Source organism: Pleurodeles waltl, chromosome 5, assembly GCF_031143425.1.
Source record: "Pleurodeles waltl isolate 20211129_DDA chromosome 5, aPleWal1.hap1.20221129, whole genome shotgun sequence".
In the NCBI taxonomy this organism is placed as follows: Eukaryota; Metazoa; Chordata; class Amphibia; order Caudata; family Salamandridae; genus Pleurodeles; species Pleurodeles waltl.
This window is the reverse complement of record NC_090444.1, coordinates 3,956,271-3,978,821: the sequence shown is the minus strand read 5'-3', so window position 1 is coordinate 3,978,821 and position 22,551 is coordinate 3,956,271. Positions and strand designations below refer to the sequence as shown.

Here is a 22,551-nt window from a genome sequence, read left to right as displayed (position 1 = left end):
CTCCCATTGTGTGTGGCTGTATAGGAGGAATACACAAAGCCCAGCTGTCACTCGCCCGCACGAGTGATGAAAGACCAAATGGCTAAAGTAAAAAAAATATTAAAAAATGCCAACTTTCTATCAGTAGCATTTTCAGAATTGCAATATAAAATCCAACTTGACCATAAGATGTGATTTTATATTGTGATTCCAGAGACACCAAACTCCAAACTTTTATCTCTTCCACACTGTGAATTACACTTATAAGATGTAATAAGTTAATCCTATGGGATAGATAGGCCTTGCTGTAATGAAAAATAACTCTGGTTATTTTTTTTTTTTTTGCCCACTACCAGGACATGTAAAACCTAAAAGTACGTCTTCCCTTTTAAATACATTGTACCCTGCACTCTGGGCTGTCCAGGGCCTACCTTAGGAGTGACATATGTATAAAAAGGGAAGGTTTGGGAAGGGCAAAAAGGATACTTTGCCATGTCGACATGGCAGTGTAAACCTGCACATATAGGCTCTGCAATGACAGGTCTGAGACATAGTTAAACAGCTAATTAAGTAGGTGGTACAATCAGTGCTGCAGGCCACAAGAAGCATTTAACTTACAGGCTGTTGGAATCTGTAGTGCACTTCACTAGGGACTTAAGTAAATTAATATAAGTCAATGTTACCATATTTATGGAAGCAAGCACAACTACTTTGGCACTGGTTAGCGCTGGTAAAGTGCGCAGTCCTAGAGCCAGCAAAATCGAGATATGAATAGTGGAGGAGGTAGGTAAAACGTTGGAGGGGTGAAGACCACTCTAAGGATGTAGGTCTAACATGGGTTCTGCCCTATTAGGAGTGGGCAGAATGCTGCATCCTGGGATAACCAGATGCTGTACTTCCCAGGAAGTGGCAATCAGAAGGGAGGGAACCTCGTAACCTATTGGCAACCAAACACATCCTATCCTGAGGGCATTTACTGAGCATAAATAGGGCAACCAGAAATTAGATCTCAAATGGACTGAAAGAAGGACCGAAGGAGGACTGCCCTGGGGCACCGAGGAACTGGATTGGGGTGTCTGATCTGTTGATTGTGTTGAGTTAACAGATCTGGTCTGTTTGGTAGTTTGATATGAGGCACTACTGAGAGGTCTAGTAGTGTTGTGTACCAAGGTTGTCTTGCCCAAGTTGGTGCTATGAGTATGAGTTTGAGTTTGTTTTGACTCAACTTGTTTACTAGATATCGAAGGAGTGGGAGAGGGGGAAAAGCGTATGCAAATATCCCTGACCAACTCATCCATAACGCATTGCCCAGAGACTGATCTTGTGGGTACCTGGATGCGAAGTTTTGGCATTTTGCGTTTTCTTTTGTTGCAAACAGGTCTATTTGTGGTGTTCCCCAATTTTGGAAGTAAGTGTGTAGTACTTGGGGGTGAATCTCCCATTCGTGGATCTGTTGGTGATCCCGAGAGAGATTGTCTGCTAATTGATTCTGAATCCCTGGAATGAACTGTGCTATTAGGCGAATGTGGTTGTGTATCGTCCAATGCCATATTTTCTGTGTCAGGAGGCACAACTGTGTTGAGTGTGTTCCTCCCTGTTTGTTTAGGTAATACATTGTTGTCATGTTGTCTGTTTTGACAAGAATGTGTTTGTGGCTTATTATTGGTTGAAATGCTTTTAACACTAGAAATACTGCCAATAGTTCTAAGTGATTTATGTGAAACTATTTTTGCCGAGAGTCCCATTGCCCCTGAATGCTGTGTTGATTGAGGTGTGCTCCCCACCCTATCATGGATGCATCTGTAGTTATTACGTATTGGGGCACTGGGTGTTGAAAAGGCCACCCTTGATTTAAATTTATATTGTTCCACCATTGAAGCGAGGTGTATGTTTGGCGGTCTATCAACACTAGATCTAGAAGTTGACCCTTGCCTGTGACCATTGTGATGCTAGGCACTGTTGTAAGGGCCGCATGTGCAATCTTGCGTTTGGGACAATGGCTATGCATGAGGACATCATGCCTAGTAGTTTCATTACTATTTTGACTTGTATCCTTTGGTTTGGATATATGACCTGTATTACATTGTGAAATGCTTTTACTCTTTGTGGACTTGGCGTGGCAATCGCTCTTGCTGTGTCGATTGTTGCCCCTAAGTATTGCTGTTTTTGACACGGCTGAAGGTGTGATTTTGTGTAGTTGATTGAGAAACCTAGTTTGTGTAGGGTTTCTATGACGTACTTTGTGTGTTGTGAACACCGTTTTAGTGTGTTGGTTTTGATTAACCAATCGTCTAGGTATGGGAACACATGTATTTGCTGTCTTCTGATATGCGCAGCTACTACCGCCAGACATTTTGTAAAGACTCTTGGCGCAGTAGTTATTCCGAATGGCAACACTTTGAATTGGTAGTGTACCCTTTGGAATACAAAGCTTAGGTACTTTCTGTGTGAAGGATGTATTGGTATATGGAAATATGCATCCTTGAGGTCTAGTGTTGCCATGTAGTCTTGTTGTTTGATTGGGATTACGTCTTGTAATGTCACCATGTGAAAGTGGTCTGATTTGATGTAGGTATTTAATGTTCTTAGATCTAATATAGGTCTTAGTGTTTTGTCCTTCTTGGGTATGAGAAAGTACCGAGAGTAAATTCCTGTTCCTTTCTGTTGGATTGGTACTAATTCTATTGCTCCTTTCTGTAGCAATGCCTGGACCTCTAGTCCTAGAAGATCTATATGTTGTTTTGACATATTGTGTGTTTTCGGTGGAACGTTTGGAGGGAATTTGAGAAATTCTATGCAATAACCATGCTGGATAATTGCCAGTACCCAAGTGTCTGTTGTTATCTCCTCCCAATGTTTGTAAAAATTGCTTAGTCTCCCCCCCACAGGTGTTACGTGTTGGGGATGTGTGACTTGGAAGTCACTGCTTGTTTTGAGGAGTTTTGGGGCTTTGGAACTTCCCTCTATTCTTTTGGAATTTTCCCCCTCTATATTGCCCCCGAAAACTTCCCCGCTGATATTGGCTTTGATAAGTGGGCCTTGCTTGTGAGGTTGTGGTTTCTGTAGGTTGACTTCAAAACCCTCCCCTAAATTGTGTCTTGCGAAATGTGCCTCTGCTCTGTGGGGAGTAGAGTGCGCCCATGGCTTTTGCAGTATCAGTGTCTTTTTTGAGTTTCTCAATAGCAGTGTCCACCTCCGGCCCAAACAACTGCTGTTCATTAAAGGGCATATTCAGCACGGCTTGTTGTATTTCCGGCTTGAATCCTGACGTACGCAACCATGCGTGTCTCCTTATTGTTATTGCAGTATTTACTGTCCTTGCAGCTGTATCTGCTGCATCCATTGCTGACCGTATCTGATTAGTTGAGGTACTTTGTCCTTCTTCCACCACTTGTTGTGCCCTTTTCTGGAACTCTTTGGGTAAGTGTTCTATGAAATGCTGCATTTCGTCCCAATGAGCTCTATCGTATCTTGCCAGAAGTGCTTGTGAGTTGGCAATGCACCATTGGTTTGCTGCTTGTGCTGCAACCCTTTTCCCCGCAGCGTCGAATTTGCGACTCTCCTTGTCTGGAGGTGGAGCGTCTCCCGAGGTATGAGAGTTTGCTCTCTTGCGAGCTGCCCCAACAACCACAGAGTCTGGTGTTAATTGCTGCGTAATATAAACAGGGTCTGTTGGCGGTGGCTTGTACTTCTTCTCCACCCTTGGAGTTATGGCCCTGCCTTTAACAGGATCCTGAAATATCTGTTTGGAGTGTTTTAGCATTCCAGGGAGCATAGGTAAGCTTTGGTATTGGCTATGAGTGGAGGATAGTGTATTAAACAAAAAGTCATCCTCAATTGGTTCAGCATGCAAGGTGACGTTATGAAAAGCAGCTGCCCTTGAGACCACCTGCGTGTAGGATGTACTGTCTTCAGGTGGCGACGGTCTCGCAGGTTAACAGTCTGGGCTGTTATCTGATACCGGAGCATCATAAAGGTCCCATGCGTCGGGATCATCTTGACTCATTGCAGTATGAGTCGGGGATTACATCAGTGGTGGAGTGGCTACCGGTGATATGTGCATTGATGGTGGTGGAGATGGTGGCGGAGTTGTTTGTCTTGCCACCTTTGCCTGTGGCTGCTTGTCCTTTTATTGAAAGGCAAGTTTTCTTTTCATTTTAATTGGGGGAAGAGTGCTTATCTTCCCTGTGTCCTTTTGAATGTGGAGCCTCCTTTGGGTGTAGTCTGGCTCCATTGATTCAAGTTCTTCTCCGCACTTATGTCCTTGCATTTGGGAGGACAATCCCTGTTCCTCTGTGTAGGAACCTGTTTTCGGTTCCGAGGCTGGGTGTTTCGGAATCTAAACCTTTTCGGTCGCCTTTTTGGGCTCCGAGGAAACCTTCTTTATTTTCGGTGTCTTGGTGTCTCGGTGCCGACCCATTTCGGTGCCACTGTCTCGGTGCCGAACTTGCTCGGAGCCGCTGTCTCGGGCCCGAGATTGCTGTGTGCCGGTATCTCGACCGGAGTCGGATGACTTCGACACAAGCGTGCCCTTTTTCGGTGCCGATGATCGGTCACCTATTTTTCGGGTTAAGCCATGGCCTGTTGGCGGTGGCGTCCCCTGGGCTTTTGTGGTCTTCTCGTGAGTTTTATGTTTCGATGTCTTACTCACGGTTTTCGGCGTTTCTTCGGGATCAAGCTCGTCTGAGTCCGATTCCTGAATGGAGAAGGTTTCTTCTTCCTCCTCGAAACGCCCTTGTCCTGTCGGCGCCGACGCCATCTGCAGTCTTCTCGCTCTTCGGTCTCTTAATGTCTTCCTCGACCGAAACGCTCGACAGGCTTCACAAGTATCTTCCTTGTGCTCTGGAGACAAACACAAGTTACAGACCAGATGCTGATCTGTATACGGATACTTGTTGTGACATTTTGGGCAGAAGCGGAATGGGGTCCGTTCCATCAGCCTTGAAGAGACACGTGGCCGGCCGACCAGGCCCCGACGGGGGATTGAAAAAACCCAGAAGGGCCACCGGAGCTCTTCAAAAGTCGGTGTCGATCTGTTGTAACTAACCCGATACCGAACGCAAACAATACAGACGATTTTTCTGAGATTCTAACTAACTTTCCGACCCGAAACACAGAGCGAAAAGGAACACGTCCGAACCCGATGGCGGAAAAAAAACAATCTAAGATGGAGTCGACGCCCATGCGCAATGGAGCCGAAAGGGGAGGAGTCCCTCGATCTCGTGACTCGAAAGACTTCTTTGAAGAAAAACAACTTGTAACACTCCGAGCCCAACACTAGATGGCGGGATGTGCAAAGCATGTGTATCTGCAGCTACACATGCCATCGAACATACAGGGAGTGCAGAATTATTAAGCAAATGAGTATTTTGACCACATCATCCTCTTTATGCATGTTGTCTTACTCCAAGCTGTATAGGCTCGAAAGCCTACTACCAATTAAGCATATTAGGTGATGTGCATCTCTGTGATGAGAAGGGGTATGGTCTAATGACATCAACACCCTATATCAGGTGTGCATAATTATTAGGCAACTTCCTTTCCTTTGGCAAAATGGGTCAAAAGAAGGACTTGACAGGCTCCGAAAAGTCAAAAATAGTGAGATATCTTGCAGAGGGATGCAGCACTCTTAAAATTGCAAAGCTTCTGAAGTGTGATCATCGAACAATCAAGCGTTTCATTCAAAATAGTCAACAGGGTCGCAAGAAGCGTGTGGAAAAACCAAGGCGCAAAATAACTGCCCATGAACTGAGAAAAGTCAAGCGTGCAGCTGCCACGATGCCACTTGCCACCAGTTTGGCCATATTTCAGAGCTGCAACATCACTGGAGTGCCCAAAAGCACAAGGTGTGCAATACTCAGAGACATGGCCAAGGTAAGAAAGGCTGAAAGACGACCACCACTGAACAAGACACACAAGCTGAAACGTCAAGACTGGGCCAATAAATATCTCAAGACTGATTTTTCTAAGGTTTTATGGACTGATGAAATGAGAATGAGTCTTGATGGGCCAGATGGATGGGCCCGTGGCTGGATTGGTAAAGGGCAGAGAGCTCCAGTCCGACTCAGACGCCAGCAAGGTGGAGGTGGAGTACTGGTTTGGGCTGGTATCATCAAAGATGAGCTTGTGGGGCCTTTTCGGGTTGAGGATGGAGTCAAGCTCAACTCCCAGTCCTACTGCCAGTTCCTGGAAGACACCTTCTTCAAGCAGTGGTACAGGAAGAAGTCTGCATCCTTCAAGAAAAACATGATTTTCATGCAGGACAATGCTCCATCACACGCGTCCAAGTACTCCACAGCGTGGCTGGCAAGAAAGGGTATAAAAGAAGGAAATCTAATGACATGGCCTCCTTGTTCACCTGATCTGAACCCCATTGAGAACCTGTGGTCCATCATCAAGTGTGAGATTTACAAGGAGGGAAAACAGTACACCTCTCTGAACAGTGTCTGGGAGGCTGTGGTTGCTGCTGCACGCAATGTTGATGGTGAACAGATCAAAACACTGACAGAATCCATGGATGGCAGGCTTTTGAGTGTCCTTGCAAAGAAAGGTGGCTATATTGGTCACTGATTTGTTTTTGTTTTGTTTTTGAATGTCAGAAATGTATATTTGTGAATGTTGAGATGTTATATTGGTTTCACTGGTAATAATAAATAATTGAAATGGGTATATATTTTTTTTTTGTTAAGTTGCCTAATAATTATGCACAGTAATAGTCACCTGCACACACAGATATCCCCCTAACATAGCTAAAACTAAAAACAAACTAAAAACTACTTCCAAAAATATTCAGCTTTGATATTAATGCGTTTTTTGGGTTCATTGAGAACATGGTTGTTGTTCAATAATAAAATGAATCCTCAAAAATACAACTTGCCTAATAATTCTGCACTCCCTGTATATATATATATATATATACACACACACACACACACACACACACACACACACACACACACACACACATACAAAATATAAATAATCACGCAAAACGGTCCCATTACAGTGCGCTCTCTCAGGTTGGTGCCGACGTTAGGGATGGACCTTCCTTTATTCCAATTTTCAAACAAAGATTATGCTGCAGTCCAGGAAAGTTCGTACGTTTTTAATATCAAAAGTAGTAGATCACCTATATCACTACCAATGCATTTCGACCATCAGGTCTTGATCACAGTAGGATTAGGCAGATGGATAGTAAAGTGTATTCAAACTTGCTATCTTAAAGCTAAAAGGCATCTATTAGTAACTCCTAAAGCACATTCCACTAGAAAGAAAGGAGCTTCCATGGCATACTTAGGAAAATGGCAGACGTATGTAAAGCAGTCACATGGTCCCCACCACACACATTTACTAAGCACTACTGTGTGGATGTGCTATCTCGCCAACAAGCAAACGTTTGTCAAGCAGTGCTTAAAACACTATTTCAAACTACTCCAACTCCTACAGGCTAGCCACCGCTTCTTTTAGGAGGTGACTGCTTTATATTCTATGCAAAGCATGTGTATCTCCAGCTACACATGCCAGTGAACGGAAAATGTCACTTACCCAGTAGACATCTGTTCGTGGCATGTAGTGCTGCAGATTCACATGCACCCCTTCCTCCTCCCCGGAAGCCTGTAGCCGTTGTAGTACTTTCTTTAGGTAAATATGTATATACGTTGCATCAACATATTATTTTCTTACTATATGTACATATACATTTCTTCACTCCTTACTTCACCCTCCTGCGGGAAAACAATCTAACAAATGACTTCATGCCCATGTGCACTGACACAGAGAGGAGGAGTCACTCGATCTTGTGACTCGAAAAAGCTTCTTAGAAGAAAAACAACTTGTAACACTCCAAGCCCAAAACTAAATGGCAGACTGATGAAAAGCATGTGTATCTGCAGCTACACATGCCATCGAACATATACATATATAGGAGAGTAATGGCAGAATAATTCTGTGCGCAAAACTATTGATGAAGCCCCCCTGGGGGAGAAAACGTCATTCCCAAAACATAGAAAAAGCAATAGACTGGTATGGAGCACAATATAAAACAACTTAGTGTATACCAACTTTGAATAGCATTGTGTGAAAGCATCAGGCTCAACTCATATCATACTCATTGCTATTCTAATTTCCAGTCAATACTCACAAGGCGCTGGGCTGCTAGCAGGATCCTGGAAGATCCAATGTTCTGGAATAACTGGCTCTTCAATCTGCTGAATCCGTAACAGGATGTCAGGTTTGATAAATGGATGATCTGCCATTAAAAAGTAAGATCTGATAAAAATGATTCAGACTGTGCCATCAAATTCAGCATTCATATGCCTTTAAACAGGCAAAATACTATTCCTACAGCAGATTAAAATGAAAAAGAAAAAAAAAAAAAGAAATGCACAAAAGATCTGTTAGCTACATAATGCAGAAGATACAAGGTTAGATTGGTAATATCGAAAGAGCTTCTTACTTACCTGCAGGTGGTGGGCTAGTGGTTTGTTTGCTTTGTGGTTTAGGCTGCTGATGTGGAGGCACTGGCCCAGACTCCTCCACTTCCTTAATCCACAAGGAAACCTCTGGATTGAAAACGGCACTGCCTGTGATCAAATAAGAAACAAGCATAATGCCAATGGCCCAGAGCAGAGAAATTCAGGTATGAGTGGAAGCTACACTCTGAAAGAAGCAGGAAAGCATTGTATATTCTGCTTTTTGGAAGTTAAGTGTATGACTAACAAACAGACTGTGGGATTGTGGCAATGTTAAAACAAGTCTAAGTATAACTTCGAAATGGGGCTCTAGTTGGCAGAGGTACACACCCTTGTCCAAGTAGGGAGCACAATCCTAGTCAGGGTAAGTCACATATAATTCTAATTATCCAGTGCCCTCCCTCTGGTAGCCTGGCACTGAGCAGTCAGGCTTAATTTAGAAGGCAATGCATAAAGTATTTGTGCAATAAATCATACGGTAACACAGTGAAACACCACAAAAATACACTACACGGGTTTCGAAAAATAAATATTTATCTGAAAATAATAAAGGTTAAAACAACAAAGATCCAATAATCAAGCACTGAAATATCACTTTTAAAAGATTTAAAAGAATCCTAATCCTTATAAATGAACAGTTTTCTCTATGTTACGCAGAGAGGAAATGCGTGAAAAAATAGGGTATTGGACTGGATTGTCCGACGGGGCACAGATGATGCCTCGTTTCTTTCCACGCTGCAAGGGGTTTGCGAATTTTATTTTCGGCGCGCAGTCTTGGATCCTCACTGCGATGCAGGCATCTTTTGACACTTGGAAAATCCTTGATGAGCCTGAAGTAGACATGGGCGCTGCATCGATCCGGTAGGTTATGCGTCAAATTTTCCATTCCAAGGTAGGTGTTGCGTCAGATTTTCAGTCGGAAAGTCAAGGCTGTGTCATTCCGGTCGGCTGTGCGGCAATTTCTCAGTCGCAATGCAGGCTTTAAGTCAATACCGGCAGGTGGTGCGTCGATTTTTGGCGCACAAGGAGTTTCCTGAAGAGATGAAGTCTTTATGGTCCTGAGATTTCAGAAAACAGGAGGCAAGCTCAAACCAAGGCCATGGAGAGCACCTTAGGGGAAGGCAGAGTCCTTCTCAGCAAAGTCGGAGGCCAGCAGGGCAGCAGGGCCAAGCAGGGCAACAGTCGTCTCAGCAAAGCAGTCCAGATGAGTCCTTTGGGCAGAAAGGCAGCTCCTCTTGACATGTTGCAGGTGCAGGTCCAGAAGTGTCTGAGTTGGTGGAGTCAGAGACCCAGTTTATATACCCAAAAATGCCTTCAAAGTGGGGGAGACTTCAAAGAGGGGTTTTGAAGTGCACAAGTTCCCCCTTCAATGCAATCCTGTCTGCCAGGGTCCCAGTAGGGGGTTTGGCAGTCCACTGTGTGAGGACAGGCCACTAGCCTTTGAAATGTAAGTGTCAGACCATCCACCCTTCCAGCCGAGGAAGGCCCATTCAATATACAGATGAGTTCAGGTGTGACTGAATGTCCTGTGTTTGTGTTTGTCTGTGTGAAATGCACAAGGGAGCTGTCAACCAGCCCAGCCCAGATGTTGATTGGAGACAGGCTGCAAAGCACAGATGGTTTGTAAGTGCAGAGAAGTGCTCACTGTCAAAGTGGCGTTTCTAAAGTAGTAATATAAAATCCAACCTCACTGATAAGCAGGATTTTCTATTGCCATACTAAATATGACCTGGTTACCCCTTTCAGATCAGAACATACCACTCAAAAAGTATATGAGGGTAGTCTTAATGCTAGTCTATGAAAGGAGCAGGCCTCACAGTAGTGGAAAACTAATTTAGGGGGTTTTCACTACCAAGACATATAAAAAACATAGGTACATTTCCTGTCTTTTACCTGAATTGCACCCACCCTGCCCTATGGGTTACCTACGGCCTACCTTAGGGGTGACATAGGTAGAAAAAGGGGAGTTCAAGGCTTGGCAAGTACTTTTAAATGCCCAGTCGAAGTGGCAGTGAAACTGCAAACACAGGCCTTGCAATGGCATGCCTGGGACATGGTTAAGGGGCTACTTATGTGGGTGGCACAATCAGTGCTGCAGGCCTACTAGTAGCATTTAATTTACAGGCCCTGGGCACATGTAGTACACTTTACCAGGACTTATAACTAACTCATATATATGCCAATTGGGGATGAACCAATGTTACCATGTTTAAGGGAGAGAGCATATGCCCTTTAGCACTGGTTAGCAGTGGTAAAGGGTGCAGAGTCCTAAAATCAACAAAAACAGTGTCAGAAAAGTGGAGGGAGGCAGGCAAAAAGTTGGGGGATGACCACACTAAGGCTGTCCGGTCTAACAATAACCTCCTAGATTTTATCAACTGCAGGGTTGTAGTAGTGGATAAAAATTATGTCTTTATTTTTATGGGGCAGGAACAAATTGAGTATGGCGGGGTCAGTAAACATTTCTAGTATTCATGTAGAATTCTCTTTTTCATGTTCTTTATTGTTGTACAAGCAAACTTAAGAAGTCACAATAACTGTACCCTACTTAATACGCACCTGCGCTTAGAGATTTAACAATTTCCACTTCGTCTGAACTCTGCTGGTCCTTGCCACCTGGCTCTCCTGCCTGCTTTATCCTCAGTAAGATATCAGGGTTGACAATGGCATAGCCTGTTAAAAAAAAAAGAATAAAGAACACAGGATTAATGGGGTCCAGAGGAGAGCCTTCTACATCTGGTATTGCTCCTAAGGGTGGTAAAGTGATTAGAAAGAACAGTAACTGAAGAACACTTCCTAAGGGCACTGTTCACTGCATAAACAGCAAGAGGGAAAAATACATTATGGCAAGTGCCATGGACTTCTGGATTTCGTCTGGTGCCCGGGCAATATTCGAAAGGAGAAGAAACTATCCATTAGAATACTTAGTTACCTGTTATGTATTGTCTCTACCACTCCACCATCAATTATTTCCTATAAATTATTTCCTGTGAATCACAGTGCTGAATTAATGTGCAGGATGTTTAGTTTACCTACACAAATACAAGTTTAATGGATGGTTACACAGCATTTCTTTTTTGTCTAAGTGCAGGTAAACAAAAAAAAGGATTACAAAAGCTTGCACAATAATAGATGTTTACCCAGAGCATTAGTCAGCACACCTGACAAAGCTCAGCCTAGAGAGTCTGTCTACCAAAGAACATCCCCGGTGTGCTAACCTAGAATCATGTCAGCATAAACTTACTGTGCACATTGCTTTGTCTTGTTAATCTACTCAATAGTGTCAATATACCAAAGAGACGCACATTTGAAAATACAGGGTTTTAATTCCTGTACAATTCGCTTCGTATTTACAATTTTGATCATAATAATACACATAAAACACTTGAAATATTACCATATAATCCCCAACAGACACCATATATCTCCAAACATTGGCAGACATCTGAAGTCTGAGGCAAATGATGAATGCAAAATAGTGGACACTCAAATGATCCCTTTTTTCCTTAAAAGCACTTAAATTAAATTAAAAAGCTAAGCAATATTGAAATCAGTAAGACGGGTAATATGGTCCTATATTGCCATCTCCTGGGTTCTGCTCACATTTATCAACCTCGAGCCCAAAGGTCAAGTGGTTAATAAACGTCACCAGCCAGAACCCCTCAATGGCAATAGAGACCCCATATTACAAAGTTACCGTTCTCTCTCTCGATACCTCTCGCAACATCGATCTATTTATAGGATCCCTGATGAGCAGCTGTGTAGTATCGTCTGTGAACGTCACCAGATCTACGAGACTGGAGCCTACTGCGCGCTACCTATAATGTTTTCTGTTTTTTTGGTCTGGCTTGCGTGTGCAGCTGTCACCAGACAATTAAGTGGTCATCACTAGAGAGGGGTTTTGGCTCCACCCACATGCTGGGAGCCAGGAGTCATTGTTTTGATAGGCAGAAGTTGTGTGCTTCCACAAAAAAGGTGTGTGCCCTCTGTACAGTGTGATCATTTTCTTTATTTATCCTGCTGCCTAAGCTTGAACTTTCAGGGACACACACCACACAGGAGCATGTCTTGGATAACTAGATGATCTGTGTGGTGTTTCTCTGGTAGCACCACAGGTGGTAGGAGGGCGGTCATTGGCCCCACAGTGCAACCGTCACCTGACCTATCAGCCAACACCAATGTTATCCGACATTTCTTTGCTTCTTCACAAATACATAGTCATACACATTCATTCACATGCTACTTACTTGTAATGCTTCACATTACCATACAGCATTACTTTAAAGGCAGACCTAATGGCATTGTCAATGCTATTATTAGATTTGTTTTGGGGGATTTAACACTGAAAAAGTTGTTTTCTGCAAAGTGTAGTTAACAATGGGCACTGGTTGGAATGTGAATGTTTCATGAATAAGTTGATGAAAAAGAGATCAAGCAATGGTCAATGCCGAGGACCAGTTGACTAGTGCGATTCTATGGCTTCAGCCTTTAATGCATAATTATGTATTCACATTATTTGCCGCATCATTTGCAGATTTCACCTGAAATACTGTTTCTAGGTCCAAGGGATGAAAATGATACTGCCAGGGAATAGGCCGCACACTTTGGAATGCTTGCACATAACTTAGGTGACTGTGCGGATGGCAAAGCTCTGCCAGTGGCTTAGGAGTGGTCCTGCTGATGAAAGCCACAGGTCACTGGAAGTGGTGACATCGTTTCCATACTTTACAGCTAACTCTGAAGTGTGGTGTTTGTACAATAGTAGAAACCAAAGATACACCATACCTAGCTTTATACACACAGATTGCTTTTTTGTTTAGGGTGGCTCTTGCATTCTGTACATATGCACTATTTTTCCAATCTTATGATTTTAATGGAATTCTGAAGGAGAATTAGGATTACAGGTAAACTTGACTAATTCTATATAAAAGTTCCATAGGTGCTGCAGCTCAACAAGAACGCTCAAATGTTCATGTCTGAGCCCTAATGTATTCTATGGATGTAGGAGGCTGGACTGGCTTGTAGTGAGTACCAAGGGGTACTTGCACCTTGCACCAGGCCCAGTTATCCCTTATTAGTGTATAGGGTGTCTAGCAGCTTAGGCTGATAGATAATGGTAGCTTAGCAGAGCAGCTTAGGCTGAACTAGGAGACGAGTGAAGCTCCTACAGTACCACTAGTGTCATATGCACAATATCATAAGAAAACACAATACACAGTTATACTAAAAATAAAGGTACTTTATTTTTATGACAATATGCCAAAAGTATCTCAGTGAGTACCCTCAGTATGAGGATAGCAAATATACACAAGATATATGTACACAATACCAAAATATGCAGTAATAACTATAGAAAACAGTGCAAACAATGTATAGTTACAATAGGATGCAATGGGGACACATAGGGATAGGGGCAACACAAACCATATACTCAAAAGTGGAATGCGAACCACAAATGGACCCCAAACCTATGTGACCTTGTAGAGGGTCGCTGGGACTATTTAGAAAATAGTAAGGGTAAATAGCCCACCCCAAGACCCTGAAAAGTGAGTGCAAAGTGCACTAAAGTTCCCCAAAGGACATAGAAGTCGTGATAGGGGAATTCTGCAGGAAAGACACAAACCAGCAATGCAACAACAATGGATTTCCAGTCGAGGGTACCTGTGGAACAAGGGGACCAAGTCCAAAAGTCACAAGCAAGTCGGAGATGGGCAGATGCCCAGGAAATGCCAGCTGTGGGTGCAAAGAAGCTGCTACTGGACAGTAGAAGCTTAGGTTTCTGCAGGAACGACAAGGGCTAGAGACTTCCCCTTTGGAGGACGGATCCCTCACGCCGTGGAGAGTCGTGCAGAAGTGTTTCCCGCCGAAAGACCGCCAACAAGCCTTGCTAGCTGCAAATCGTGCGGTTTGTGTTTTTGGATGCTGCTGTGGCCCAGGAGGGACCAGGATGTCGCCAATTGCGTCTGGGGACAGAGGGGGCGTCAAGCAAGACAAGGAGCCCTCTCAACAGCAGGCAGCACCCGCAAAAGTGCCAGAAACAGGCACTACGAGGATGCGTGAAACGGTGCTCACCCGAAGTCGCACAAAGGAGTCCCACGTCGCCGGAGTACAACTTAGGAGGTCTTGCAATGCAGGTTAGAGTGCCGTGGACCCAGGCTGGACTGTGCACAAAGGATTTCCGCCGGAAGTGCACGGAGGCCGGAGTAGCTGCAAAAGTCACGGTTCCCAGCAATGCAGTCTGGCGTGGGGAGGCAAGGACTTACCTCCACCAAACTTGGACTGAAGAGTCACTGGACTGTGGGAGTCACTTGGACAGAGTTGCTGGATTCAAGGGACCTCGCTCGTCGTGCTGAGAGGAGACCCAGGGTACCGGTGATGCAGTTCTTTGGTGCCTGCGGTTGCAGGGGGACGATTCTGTCGACCCACGGGAGATTTCTTCTGAGCTTCTAGTGCAGAGAGGAGGGAGACTACCCCCACAGCATGCACCACCAGGAAAACAGTCGAGAAGGCGGCAGGATCAGAGTTACAGAGTTGCAGTAGTCGTCTTTGCTTCTTTGTTGCAGTTTTGCAGGCTTCCAGCGCGGACAGCAGTCGATTCCTTGGCAGAAGGTGAAGAGAGAGATGCAGAGGAACTCGGATGAGCTCTTGCATTCGTTATCTAAGGAATCCCAAGAGACAGAGACCCTAAATAGCCAGAAAAGAGGGTTTGGCTACCTAGGAGAGAGGATAGGCTAGCAACACCTGAAGGAGCCTATCAGAAGGAGTCTCTGACGTCACCTGATGGCACTGGCCACTCAGAGCAGTCCAGTGTACCAGCAGCACCTCTGTTTCCAAGATGGCAAAGGTCTGGAGCACACTGGAGGAGCTCTGGGCACCTCCCAGGGGAGGTATAGGTCAGGGGAGTGGTCACTCCCCTTTCCTTTGTCCAGTTTCGCGCCAGAGGCTGGGGGAGGCTACTCCTCCCCTGCCTTCACACCATTTTCCAAAGGGAGAGGGTGTAACACCCTCTCTCAGAGGAAGTCCTTTGTTCTGTAATCCTGGGCCAGGCCTGGCTGGACCCCAGAAGGGCAGAAGCCTGTCTGAGGGGTTGGCAGCAGCAGCAGCTGCAGTGAAACCCCGGGAAAGGCAGTTTGGCAGTACCAGGGTCTGTGCTACAGACCACTGGGATCATGGGATTGTGCCAACTATGCCAGGATGGCATAGAGGGGGCAATTCCATGATCATAGACATGTTACATGGCCATATTCGGAGTTACCATTGTGAAGCTACATATAGGTAGTGACCTATATGTAGTGCACGCGTGTAATGGTGCCCCCGCACTCACAAAGTCCGGGGAATTGGCCCTGAACAATGTGGGGGGACCTTGGCTAGTGCCAGGGTGCCCTCAAACTAAGTAACTTTGCACCTAACCTTTACCAGGTAAAGGTTAGACATATAGGTGACTTATAAGTTACTTAAGTGCAGTGTAAAATGGCTGTGAAATAACGTGGACGTTATTTCACTCAGGCTGCAGTGGCAGGCCTGTGTAAGAATTGTCAGAGCTCCCTATGGGTGGCAAAAGAAATGCTGCAGCCCATAGGGATCTCCTGGAACCCCAATACCCTGGGTACCTCAGTACCATATACTAGGGAATTATAAGGGTGTTCCAGTAAGCCAATGTAAATTGGTAAAATTGGTCACTAGCCTGTTAGTGACAATTTGAAAGAAATGAGAGAGCATAACCACTGAGGTTCTGATTAGCAGAGCCTCAGTGAGACAGTTAGTCACTACACAGATAACACATTCAGGCACACTTATGAGCACTGGGGCCCTGGCTGGCAGGGTCCCAGTGACACATACAACTAAAACAACATATATACAGTGAAAAATGGGGGTAACATGCCAGGCAAGATGGTACTTTCCTACACAACCCCCCCCCAAACGAAGGACAATAAGACTAGCCATGACCTGGTGAGTCTTCATTGTCTAAGTGGAAATATCTGGAGAGTCCATCTGCATTGGAGTGGCTACTCCCAGGTCTATGTTCCACTGTATAGTCCATTCCCTGTAGGGATATGGACCACCTCAATAATTTAGGATTTTCACCCTTCATTTGTTTTAGCCAAAGTAGAGGTTTGTGGTCTGTCTGAACAATGAAGTGAGTGCCAAACAGGTAGGGCCTCAACTTCTTCAGTGCCCAGACCACAGCAAAGGCCTCCCTCTCAATGGCAGACCAAAGCTTTTCTCAAGGGGTCAACCTCCTACTAATAAAAGCAACAGGTTGATCCTGGCCATCAGAATTAAGTTGTGATAGGACTGCCCCTACTCCTAATTCAGATGCATCAGTTTGGACATAGAATTTTTTAGAGTAACAAGGGCTTTTCAGGACAGGTGCAGAGCACATGGCCTGCTTCAGCTCCTCAAAAGCTTTCTGACAGTTTGCTGTCCATAATACCTTTTTAGGCATTTTCTTGGATGTGAGGTCATTAAGAGGGGCTGCAATGGAGCCATAGTTCTTAATGAACCTCCTGTAATACCCAGTGAGGCCTAGGAAGGCTCTCACCTGAGTCTGAGTAGTAGGGGGAACCCAATCTACAATAGTTTGGATTTTTCCCTGAAGTGGTGCAATCTGTTCCCCACCTACCAGGTGTCCCAGATAAACCACCTTCCCCTGCCCTATCTGGCACTTTGAAGCCTTGATAGTGAGGCCTGCCTTTTGCAGGGCCTCTAAAACTTTCCATAGGTGGACCAGGTAGTCATCCCAACTGGAGCTAAAGACAGCTATATCGTCCAGATATGCTGCACTAAAAGCTTCCAGCCCTTGCAGGACCGTGTTCACCAACCTCTGAAAAGTGGCAGGTGCATTTTTCAATCCAAAAGGCATTACTGTGAATTGGTAATGGCCTCCAATGGTTGAAAATGCAGTTTTAGGTTTAGCATCTTCTGATAATTTGATCTGCCAATACCCTGCAATCAAATCAAAAGTGCTTAGATACTTGGCAGATGCCAGTGTATCTATGAGCTCATCTGCCCTGGGTGTAGGGTGACCATCAGTTTTGGTTACCTGGTTGAGACCTCTGTAGTCAACACAAAACCGCATTTCTTTCTTTCCATCCTTGGAATGAGGTTTTGGTACAAGTACCACAGGAGAAGCCCATGGACTTTCAGAGTGCTCAACCACTCCCAGTTCTAACATTTTCTGCACCTCTTGCTTTATGCAGTCCCTGACATGGTCAGGCTGCCTATAGATTTTACTTTTGACATGCAAGCTGTCTCCAGTATCTATAGTGTGCTCACACCAAGAAGTGGTACCTGGCACAGTAGAGAAGAGTTCAGAAAACTGACCCAGGAGATTTATGCAATGGTCTTTCTGCTCAGCAGTAAGACAATCAGCCAAAACTACAACTTCCACAAGAGCATCTTGTTCTGTGGAAGAGAAGAGATCAGGTAGAGGATCACTGTCTTCTTCCTGTCCCTCATCAGTTGCCATGAGCAGGGTGAGATCACCCCTGTCATAGTAGGGTTTAAGGCGATTGACATGGAGCACCCTAAGGGGACTCCTGGCAGTGCCTAAGTCAACTGAGTAGGTGACTTCCCCCTTTTTCTCAACAATTGTGTGGGGTCCACTCCATTTATCTTGGAGTGCTCTTGGGGCCACAGGCTCCAAGACCCACACTTTCTGTCCTGGTTTGTACTGAACCAAAACAGCCTTCTGGTCATGCCATTGCTTTTGGAGCTCTTGGCTGGCCTGAAGGTTTTTACTGGCCTTTTTCATGTACTCAGCCATCCTTGATCTGAGGCCAAGTACATAATCCACAATATCTTGCTTTGGAGCTTTTAAAGGTTGTTCCCAACCCTCCTTGACAAGTGTTAGTGGACCACTAACAGAGTGTCCAAAGAGGAGTTCAAAGGGGCTGAAGCCCACTCCTTTCTGGGGTACCGCCCTGTAGGCAAAAAGGAGGCATGGTAAAAGGATATCCCATCTCCTGCAGAGTTTTTCAGGGAGTCCCATAATCATGCCTTTGAGAGTTTTGTTAAATCTCTCCACCAGTCCATTTGTTTGTGGATGATAGGGTGTAGTGAACTTGTAAGTCACACCACACTCCTTCCACATGGCCTTTAAGTAAGCAGACATGAAATTGCTTCCTCTGTCTGATACTACTTCCTTTGGGAAGCCCACCCTAGAAAATATTCCCAGGAGGGCCTTTGCCACGGCAGGCGCTGTAGTGGTCCTTAAAGGAATTGCTTCAGGATATCTTGTGGCATGGTCCACTACCACCAAGATAAACCTATTGCCTGAAGTAGTAGGAGGGTCAAGGGGGCCAACTATGTCAACCCCTACCCTTTCAAAGGGAACCACAACCACAGGCAGTGGAATAAGGGGTGCCTTTGGAGTGCCACCTGTCTTGCCACTGGCTTGACAGGTTTCACAGGACTTACAAAACTCTTTTGTGTCCTCAGACATTCTAGGCCAATGAAACAAGGGAACAAGCCTGTCCCAAGTTTTCATTTGTCCCAGATGTCCAGCTAGGGGAATGTCGTGGGCTAGAGTTAGGAGGAACTTTCTGTACTCCGGAGGAATCACTAACCTCCTGGCAGTTCCAGGCTTAGGATCCCTTGCTTCAGTGTACAAGAGGTTGTCCTCCCAGTAAACTCTGTGAGAGTCACTGACATCCCCATTAGCTTGTTTGACAGCTTGACCCTAAATAGCCAGAAAAGAGGGTTTGGCTACCTAGGAGAGAGGATAGGCTAGCAACACCTGAAGGAGCCTATCAGAAGGAGTCTCTGATGTCACCTGATGGCACTGGCCACTCAGAGCAGTCCAGTGTGCCAGCAGCACCTCTGTTTCCAAGATGGCAGAGGTCTGGAGCACACTAGAGGAGCTCTGGGCACCTCCCAGGGGAGGTACAGGTCAGGGGAGTGGTCACTCCCCTTTCCTTTGTCCAGTTTTGTGCCAGAGCAGGGTTAAGGGGTCCCTGAACCGGTGTAGACTGGCTTATGCAGAAATGGGCACCATGTGTGCCCATGAAAGCATTTCCAGAGGCTGGCGGAGGCTACTCCTCCCCTGCCTTCACACCATTTTCCAAAGGGAGAGGGTGTAACACCCTCTCTCAGAGGAAGTCCTTTGTTCTGCCATCCTGGGCCAGGCCTGGCTGGACCCCAGGAGGGCAGAAGCCTGTCTGAGGGGTTGGCAGCAGCAGCAGCTGCAGTGAAACCCCGGGAAAGGCAGTTTGGCAGTACCAGGGTCTGTGCTACAGACCACTGGGATCATGGGATTGTGCCAACTATGCCAGGATGGCATAGAGGGGGCAATTCCATGATCATAGACATGTTACATGGCCATATTCGGAGTTACCATTGTGAAGCTACATATAGGTAGTGACCTCTATGTAGTGCACGCGTGTAATGGTGTCCCTGCACTCACAAAGTCCGGGGAATTGGCCCTGAACAATGTGGGGGCACCTTGGCTAGTGCCAGGGTGCCCTCACACTAAGTAACTTTGCACCTAACCTTTACCAGGTAAAGGTTAGACATATAGGTGACTTATAAGTTACTTAAGTGCAGTGTAAAATGGCTGTGAAATAACGTGGACGTTATTTCACTCAGGCTGAGTGGCAGGCCTGTGTAAGAATTGTCAGAGCTCCCTATGGGTGGCAAAAGAAATGCTGCAGCCCATAGGGATCTCCTGGAACCCCAATACCCTGGGTACCTCAGTACCATATACTAGGGAATTATAAGGGTGTTCCAGTAAGCCAATGTAAATTGGTAAAATTGGTCACTAGCCTGTTAGTGACAATTTGAAAGAAATGAGAGAGCATAACCACTGAGGTTCTGATTAGCAGAGCCTCAGTGAGACAGTTAGTCACTACACAGATAACACATTCAGGCACACTTATGAGCACTGGGGCCCTGGGTTACCAGGGTCCCAGTGACACACACAACTAAAACAACATATATACAGTGAAAAATGGGGGTAACATGCCAGGCAAGATGGTACTTTCCTACAATGGCGACCAACCAAATCAAATACAATTTTTAATATTGATAAGAAGGCACTGGGATTTCTTACTGACACAGGCAGGGCACTGACATTCACCATAATACTTCTACTTTAGAATGTTACGGATTGGGATTAGCAAAAACATTAAGTACTGTCTTCAGCTTAGACAATGGGAACGGCTAGCCTTTGACTAAAGTTAAATGCTCAAAGACTGTTCTGCCCGCTGAATATTTTATACAACTGAAAATAAATGAACGAAGCTGCCACCGACCAAAGCTAGGATAGGTAAACCAGGTGCTCCACATCTCCTGTCAGATGTCCAAGGAAGGAGTCATCTATTCACCACTGTGTGTTTTTCCTGCTTAAGGGCTTCATCGTCATGTTGAGAATATGTCCTCTTCACCGCAGCGGGGAGATCAACCGGTTCATCATTGGGTCCTTGGAAATTTACAATATTGCAACTCACCTCACCCATAGGTTGCAATGCCCCAAAGCGATCAGAGGCTACCTTAAGTGCCCCAAATGAAAATACAATACTACACGAAAACCCAGTCTTCTTACCCAGGGAGATGAGGGCGCCATGGATCTCTTTCATCACACTCCTGTAAAGCTCCTTCTCCCAGTCCTCTAACCTGCTCCATTCCTCTTCCGAGAAGTAGGCCGCAACGTCATTAAAGGCGATGGACACCTGAAAAAAAACACAGACATGCTCAGTATGCAGATTTATACAACCACAAATCCTGAAAGGATGTGAAAGGCAAACATTATGTGCATTTTTACGGGACATGTTCAACAGTTAACATTTGTTCACTATATTACAGGGCATTTTCCAACTTAAAACATCTGCTCTGTCTTTGCACAATGGTTACATGTATGACTTGCAGTAATGCTTTGACTGTCTTTTATGGGATCCCAGTGGATCACAAGCATAGGACACAAAAAGTTGGATCTTCATCCTAAAGTTACAAACCAAAAAGTGATGAAACTAATGCTTGAATTAGTTTCAGCCCGAAGCCATGACAGAGACCACACTCCAGACCTATAGAGTGTGACCCACTCTCAGATATCTGCCATAGGATTATGTCTTTCACGGCTTTGCCCATCATGGTCAGACGGTGTGGACCCCTGCATCAGGCGCATGACAGCACTACTCTCTAGGGTGCCCAACAGGGACATCTGTAACTCTGCAGAGTGGGTGCCCTCCACCCCCTCACTCCCTTCGTAGTCACAAACCACTACTGCTGGGACATCCACTTAAAATCCGAAGCAGTAGCTGGTGTTGTCTCTGATATGTTCACAAGACCATCCCTCCCCTGGATCATAAGGCATGAGGCTCCAATACACTACTTTGATGAGCTATGAAAATCTGATCAGTTGTGCTTGCACCGTGGATAAAGCTCTGTATTGCCACCTCTAGTCTAATGTGGTTTCAGCAATAATCGACTCCATATTTACAAGCTAAATAAACATTGACTTCCAAAGATTACTAGCTAGATGACAGGGAATAATTCAAGCATGCAAATCCGTTAACAGTGTTGGAGACCTTTAGTTATAGACAAATAATTTTCCTCTTGCCAATGCATATACACTGTGCAAACAGAGTATAAATAAAACATTTACAAATATGTAGCTTGTCCAACACCCTCTTCCTTCATGGGGCTCATTGGGTGGGCTGTGAGAATAACCAGGCCAAGATTTTACATTAATTAACTGCATTTGAACACTGCTTGAGAGGGCAGAAAGATGAGTGAACAACAGTAAGAGGGTTGTTTATGGTTAGTTAACTGGTCCCAAGACATTAGAGAAACACTATTGCCCCGGTTACTTACCCGGGCGGAGACCTGTTCACACATGTTCCCCTGAAGTCTCTGCTTTCAGACAACCAGGCAGAAAGTTTGCCAGTCTTGGAGACCACGCGTGTACGCAGCGAAGAAGAGCAAAGCCTAGTAATATATAAAAAAAGAAATTAGAAATTCTGGCTGTAAACAGCTTTCATCAACAACTTTACCAGAATGAAGTCATCATTTTCTTTAGAACTACTCCAAAGTAGGATTAGAAAACCGATAGCTTACACGTTGAAATGCACTTTACAAAGACACTTTAAAGAGCAAATGTTTGTCA

At 45.1% G+C, this 22,551-nt stretch overlaps 1 protein-coding gene across 7 annotated transcripts in view; it reads right to left on the bottom strand.

The window, feature by feature from the left end:
- Positions 1 to 22,551, bottom strand: part of LOC138295220 (zinc finger protein 182-like) — a 281,495-nt gene that overhangs the window by 195,347 nt on the left and 63,597 nt on the right. For all 7 annotated transcript variants that reach the window (XM_069233395.1, XM_069233396.1, XM_069233399.1 and 4 more), the window contains exons 2-6: positions 22,260 to 22,373; positions 20,992 to 21,118; positions 11,010 to 11,123; positions 8,439 to 8,561; positions 8,120 to 8,227 (exon numbers count right to left, since the gene is read on the bottom strand). In XM_069233395.1, the coding sequence (XP_069089496.1) occupies positions 8,120 to 8,227; positions 8,439 to 8,561; positions 11,010 to 11,123; positions 20,992 to 21,118; positions 22,260 to 22,283 (496 nt within the window). In that variant the 5' untranslated portion in view covers positions 22,284 to 22,373. The remainder of the gene's footprint in view (positions 1 to 8,119; positions 8,228 to 8,438; positions 8,562 to 11,009; positions 11,124 to 20,991; positions 21,119 to 22,259; positions 22,374 to 22,551) is intronic.